At 53.5% G+C, this 6,428-nt stretch overlaps 2 protein-coding genes across 2 annotated transcripts; one reads left to right on the top strand and one right to left on the bottom strand.

Annotated features, from left to right (window-relative positions):
• BC939DRAFT_74718 (uncharacterized protein) lies at positions 1-3,266 on the top strand (the record flags this gene model as incomplete). The annotated part of the gene is made up of 6 exons (XM_051561876.1): positions 1-89; positions 202-251; positions 410-499; positions 649-829; positions 960-2,814; positions 2,960-3,266. Coding segments are annotated over 6 exons (2,519 nt in total), but the record flags the coding sequence as incomplete, so codon positions are not given.
• A 46-nt stretch (positions 3,267-3,312) lies between these two features.
• Positions 3,313-6,399, bottom strand: BC939DRAFT_471010 (Ppx/GppA phosphatase family-domain-containing protein). The gene has a single exon (XM_051558187.1). It carries the CDS (start codon positions 6,202-6,204, stop codon positions 3,436-3,438), a length of 2,769 nt encoding a protein of 922 aa, XP_051405992.1. The 5' UTR covers positions 6,205-6,399; the 3' UTR covers positions 3,313-3,435.
• Positions 6,400-6,428: the final 29 nt, after the last annotated feature.

Here is a 6,428-nt window from a genome sequence, read left to right as displayed (position 1 = left end):
AATCCAAGAAGGAAAAAAAGTCAAAGTCCAAGAACGTCGAGGAGCAGGAAGAAGACATCGAGACGATCCTCGCCAACTTTAAGAAGGAGGTAAATATACTTAAACCAGACAACGGAAGGAAAAAAAGGAGGAATCGAGATACTGGAGACGCATTGTAGATACTCAATCCGCTTGACATTTTTTATTTTTTGGCGTTATTAGCAAGAGGAAAAGGTCAAGATTATCGAGGAAGTCTGGAGTGGTCCCCCAAGGTATCGGACGAACCCATGTTCGATCATATATCGAACACGATCTCTTCTTTTTTTTTTTTTTTTTTTTTTTTTTTTTGGTAAACCACTCCTTTTAATCTAGTAGAGCTAACGCGCTTCTTCTCTCTCTCTCTCTCTCTTTTCTACTCGACCGTCTCTAGTCGACGTGCGAATGCTACCCTGACCGCGAACCCACTCAACTCAAACGAGCTTATCTTTTTCGGAGGAGAGTTTTACGATGGTGCCAAATGGTAACATACCCACAGACAGACATGCACACATGCTTACTTACTTAATGTGTGCGGACCAAATTATTGTCGTTGGCCACACGGACGTCTTTCATTCTCTTACCTCTCTTTCTTTCTCTCTATTACTTTGCATTATCATTATTGATCAATAGCGCCTTCTACAACGATCTGTATCGCTACAACATTGAAAAGGACGAATGGCGCAGGATCACATCCCCGAATTCTCCAGGACCCAGGTCCTCTCACCAGGTCGCTATCACAGCCGCAGGAACCCTGTTCCTCTTTGGAGGAGAGTTTGCCTCGCCTAACGAGACCCAGTTTTTTCATTACAAGGTATGTTACCACTGTCCTCCCTTCTTCTTTTCCTAGGTTGTTGAATCATTATTAATTGACGCTTTTTTTTTTTTTTTTTTTTTTTTTTTTTTTTTCTCTCCTCTCCACCAACCCAACCTCGAACCAACAGGATTTCTGGTCGATGGACATGAAGACCAACGCATGGGAGAAACTCGAGGTCAAACCCAAGCCGACCGCTCGTTCGGGCCATCGCATGGCCCTTTGGAAACACCTCCTCGTAGTCTTTGGTGGATTCTATGACAATTACGTCGATACCCGGTACTACGACGACCTCTGGGTCTTTGACACCCTCGATTACAAATGGACCAAAGTCGAGCTCCCCGACCAGATGATTCGTCCCTCCGCCCGCTCCGGGTTCTCCTTCATCCCCTGTACCGAGGGCGTCATCCTCTATGGTGGTTATTGTAAGGAGTACACCAAGGGACAACGACCCAAGGGAATCGTCCACACCGATACCTGGCTCCTCAAGATGAATGTCGATCCGAAACTGATCCGGTGGGAAAAGAAGAAGAAATCCGGATCCGCGCCCACGCCCCGCTCAGGGTGTGCGATGGCCCCCTATAAGAATCGGGCCGTTTTGTTTGGAGGCGTTTATGATGACGATGTGAACGAGGAGACCTTGGAGAGTACCTTCTATAACGAGCTGTATACCTATCAGATCGATACCGGAAGATGGTTCCCCATGAACCTGAAGAGGCCCAAGACTGCAGGCAAGAAGAAGAAGTCGAGGAAGAATAACAACAAGGCTGGCAGTGGCGGTGCCGGCGGTGCCGGTGAGGATGGCGAGGATGGAACCGGAAAGAGGGAGAAGATGAAATGGGAGGAAAGCACGGACGATGAATTTGACTATGGCGATTTCGAGGACAGCGAAAATGAAGAGCAGGAGAAGGGTACCGTTACAGGAACTGCAGAGGGCTCCGTCGCAGGAACAGACGAGCAGCAGCAGCAGGAACCTGCAGCGGAAACGAGCAACGCGGAGCCACAACCTTCGACCAAGGAAGCCCTGGCGGCCGCGGCCTTGGCAGCAGCGGGTATCCTGCCAAAGGCCTCCCAGACACCCGAGTCTGCTACAGCTGCTGCAGAACGAGATACAGCGACCAAGAAATCAAAATCTGGACGATCCACCGGCAGAGGCAACAGCAGCAACAACGATGCTGACAATAACGAGGCCGAGGAAGAGGAGGAGCCGCTGATGCCCTGTCCGCGCTATAACCCTATGCTGGCGGTCCAGAAGAGTACGCTGTTCATCTTTGGCGGCATCTTGGAAGTCAAGGACCGCGAGTACACTCTAGACGACTTCTTTTCGCTGAACCTGGATAAGATGACCGAGTACATTTGTTTGCGTGAGTCAGAATTCGAGTCGCAACTCTGGCTCGGTGAGGAATCGGACGATGATGAAGAAGGAGAGGACGAGGAGGGTGATGAGGATGACGAGGATGAGGATGACGAAGACGAGGACGACGAGGACGACGAGGAAGAAGAGGAGACTGAAGTAGTCGAGGAAGTCGTGGCCGAGTCCAGTAAGAAGGACAAGAAGTCCAAGAAGGAGAAGGATGGCAAGGACAAGAAGGACAAAGCAGAGAAGGAGAGTAAGGAGGGCAAGGAGGGCAAGGAGGGCAAGGAGGGCAAGGAGGGCAAGGAGAAGAAAGATAAGAAGGAGAAGAAAGAAAGGAAGGACAAGAAGGAGAAGAAGGACAAAGCAACGGCAGAATCAACACCAAGTGCTGGTGCCAGTGATCCCAGTACCGCTGCTACTGCTGACGCCGCTGCTGCTGGCGATGGCACTAAGGTCGAAGGAACTGGCACCCCTGTGGAAGGAGGTGATGCGGATGAAGCACCCGTTGAGGTGGTGCCCTCACAGTTGAGTGGTGTCGATCTCGCGGCCCGTTTGGCCATGACCGAGGAAGAGGCTGCCTGCACACCAACCATCGGAGAGACACTCAGGGAGTTCTATGGACGTACAAGTAAGTCTTTGGCTTTATCACTTTTGGGATATCTTGGCATACGTCCACTAGACCATCGTCGCAAGTTGCTGATTTCGTACTAATACAAATGTATTCTCTCTCTCTCTCTCAAAAAAAAAAAAAAAAAAAAAAAAAAACCCCCCAGCCGAGTACTGGGTGCTGAAGGCATTCGAGGACAGCACAAAGACGGGCAAGGCCCTCCGTCACGACGGCTTCTTGCTCGCAGAGGCCAAGTTCAACGAATGGCAGCCTATCCTCGCACAGATGGCGCAGATGCGTCTGGACGCAGGTCTAGACGAAGACGACGACAACGATCAGGCAGCACGCATGGGCGGACGTGGTGGGGTCCTCAAGATGGGCGAAGTCTACAATAAGCTAATGTCCAGGCATAGACGATAGAGATGTAGAAAAGCATGAAGCTACTTAGTGTTGAAAAATAGTAAATCAATCCATCTCTTTTCTTCTCTTCTTTTTCTTTTTCAGATGAAGATGCGGAAGCCCTATAGCAGAACCGTCGTTGAGAGGGGTTCCAAATTTGATCCGACCAACGATCTAATACCATCTCCCATATTTATTTTAAATCATCTTTCAGTTATGAGTGGAGAGGGGGAGGGAGTTTTACTAGCCATGATGCACGCCTTTGCCCTTGTTCAGATGATTCGGCTCCTCATCCTTCGCCACAAGTGATGCTGTGAACCCATGTGTCTTCGCCGCAGCCTCGGCCAACGCCTTGACCGCCTCCTGAACATTCGGCGACATCAGCAGCGGGTGTCCCTTAGCAACCTTGACCACAACCCCGCTATGTGCGACCGCACCCCCCGGCAACAGACCCGCCTGCAAGACTACGATCTCCTTATCTGCTCCTCGCTCGCCTCCTTCCTCATCTTCATTGTCCGACTCGTCCGTCGATAGCTCTCCTCCCACACGAGTCCTGTCCGGATCACGTCTGTTCCTGTGGTTACTACTACTCTCTCCGATCGAGGGCTGGTTCACAATAGGCGATTGCTCGAAAAAGATGCGCCCACTATGTTTGGGTACACCGCCATGGCCCAGCAACAAGGTCGCCATGCCCGGCATCGGAGAACAGAGACCTGCAAGCGCCAGGATCTTGCCAAGGTATTTTACAGCCTGGTGCGCGACTTTACCACCAGGGATCAGTTCCTTGACCACATCACCAGTATGCGGGTCGGCGAGATCGCCCTCGTGGCGTTCAGAGAGCACTGTGGCGAGAATAGCGCGGTCGCTGTGAGTCAGCCCGTAGCAGTTCGCGAGCGCACCTCCAGGTAAGAAGAGCTGCCAAGCAGCCGTGGACCGGGCTTCCTTGGGCAGCTGGTTGTAGCAGTTCATGACCATGACCAGGAGTGGAACCAACCGTGGCAGACTGTCGATAAAGAGCTGCAGCTCTGCCGCATGTTTAGGAGAAAGCGTGCCATGGCTGTCCCCGTTCGTCGCCGCCGTTTCTGAGGAGGTAGAGGAGGATGATGCGAGCCGACAGCGTTCCGCAAAGTCCGCTGGCAAAGCCGACGACACGAACGAGAAGAGAGACTGCAGATCTGAATCATGCAGTGCAGGTTGTCCTCCACCATAGGCCCGGACAAAACTCTGGACGGTCTCATAAGCGGGGTCCCTATTCTGGATCTCCCTCGACAACATCCCAAAGCATCCTCCCTGACGAACGCCGCCTTCCGAGAACAGGACATCCTTGATCTCGATCGCCTTCATGACCGCAGCCATGAGTGTCGCGCAGGCAGGGATTAATTTCGCACGTCGCTTCGAGACCCTGAAACATGTCTTGACCTCCTCGGGAGCCAAGTGTCGGTACTCATCAACAACCTTGGTCAGCTCCTTTTTAGACGCCATGTACCCGTTAATAACCGGGATCGGGTATCGTTTCTCGTCCTTGCCGTTCTTCATCTTCCTGGCCATCAGCAGGTATCCCAGCGCGCGGAAACCGCCCCCAGAGAGATACATCCGATATCCGCCCTCACGTCCATTAACCTCGGGTGGGATGTTGATATCCTTAAGTCCATGCTTGAACGCCGAGACCATTTCGTCAAAGATCGCCTCTCGGGCCGCCTTGTCATGTCCGCAATTATTCAGTCGTCTCGAGAGTGCTGCTGCTCCATATGGCCACGACTGCGCGTTGGGGCTACTCTTACCCTGTCCATCATTGGGTCCTCGAATGATATAGTTCAGCTGCACAGATCCACCGCCCAGGTCCATGAACAATCCTTGGACGGTATGATAGGACGCCATGACGCCGAGGGCACCGATATTGGCCTCCTGAGCCTTTGAGAGCAACTCGACCGACCAACCCGTCGCGGCCTTGATCCTCGCCTGGAACTGCTCAGAGTTGGGTGCTGTCCTTGTGGCCTCGGTGGCAATGACACGGACGGTCCGGACATTGGCCTGGCGACAAAGCGCCTGCCACCGCTCAAACGTCCTCACGACTTCATCAATGACCTTTTCGCTAATCGGTCTGCGCTCCGAGGATGCAGACGAAGGGCCGCCGGTTTTGACCTTGGAGTCCACAGCCGTAGGTCTCGGTCCAGGACCGACCGCGATCGTCAGATCATTATCCTCGAACGTGACCAAGGTTCTCCTGAGGGCGGCCCTGCGTTCATGTTCCTCAGCCGTGTATCTGCTATTATCATCGTCCAGGTCATCATCATCACCGCCATCGTCATCGTTCTCGTCGCCCGCATGACCGTTCGCCTCGTCTTCTCCGTCCTGTGAAGCCATGGCCGCGATCGTATTCGCGTTCGAGATCGAGGGTGTGACCGCAGGAACGGCACTCCTGCTAGAGGAGCTGCGTCCAAGTCCCTTTTTCTTGGATGACGGCGATACCTCTGCTGGTCCCGCTTTGATGTTGAATGCGTCTCCATCGGACTCGTCCGGATCTGAAGAGAACTGGGCCTCGAAGAGCGAGATGGCCGCTCGTTCTTCGTAGAGGACTGGGAGATGTCGGTCGAATGAGGCGATGATGCCGAAGCGGATACCGTTGCTGCCCATGTCAATGATCGCGAGCGGTGCGTGGATCCCCGAGGAGAGGCCGGAGCTTGAGGAAGAGGAGGAGCCATTGAGGGATGAGGATGGGGAGCGTCTGGTGGCGGCGGCGGCGGCGGCGGAGGGGGAGAAGAGGCCCCTGAGGGCATCGAGACATCCAGGCATGACTGCGTTGCTCTTGCTTCGCGGGGACTTGCAGAGAAAGAAGAAAAGGAGGGTGGGGCACGGGGAGAGGTATAAGTGAGGATGGTGGATCGAGACAAAGAAGAGGGGGGATGGAGAGGAGGGATGAAGAGGGAAAAGAGAATGAGGAGGGGTGGATGCGAGGAATGGGCATGAGGGGGAAGAAGGGCCACAAGGCCAGGCCCGCTTCAGGGCGGGCATTCAAAAGCTCAAAAGATGTAAAGATGCCGCTTATCAAACCGCCCCCCTGTGCCGACATGGACTACATGTACATGCGATGCTCGTCCACCCATCTCCCTGCCACTGCGTCCAGCGTGCGCGATTTTCATGGCCCATCGATACACCACGCCACTGCAGGCAGTCGATCTTCTACTACCCTCTCGCTCTCTCTCTCCCTCTCTCTCTCTCTCTCTCTTCCTCTCTCT

The sequence above is a fragment of the Gamsiella multidivaricata genome, assembly GCF_025024155.1.
Source record: "Gamsiella multidivaricata strain RSA 2152 chromosome Unknown BC939scaffold_156, whole genome shotgun sequence".
Lineage (NCBI taxonomy): Eukaryota > Fungi > Mortierellomycota > Mortierellomycetes > Mortierellales > Mortierellaceae > Gamsiella > Gamsiella multidivaricata.
The sequence above is the reverse complement of the archived record's forward strand: the minus strand, read 5'-3'. Positions and strand labels throughout refer to the sequence as shown.

What these genes read in the sequence shown, in the direction of transcription:
- BC939DRAFT_471010 (XM_051558187.1), bottom strand. Translation starts at nt 6,204, where the DNA reads ATGCCCGCCCTGAAGCGGGCCTGGCCTTGTGGCCCTTCTTCCCCCTCA.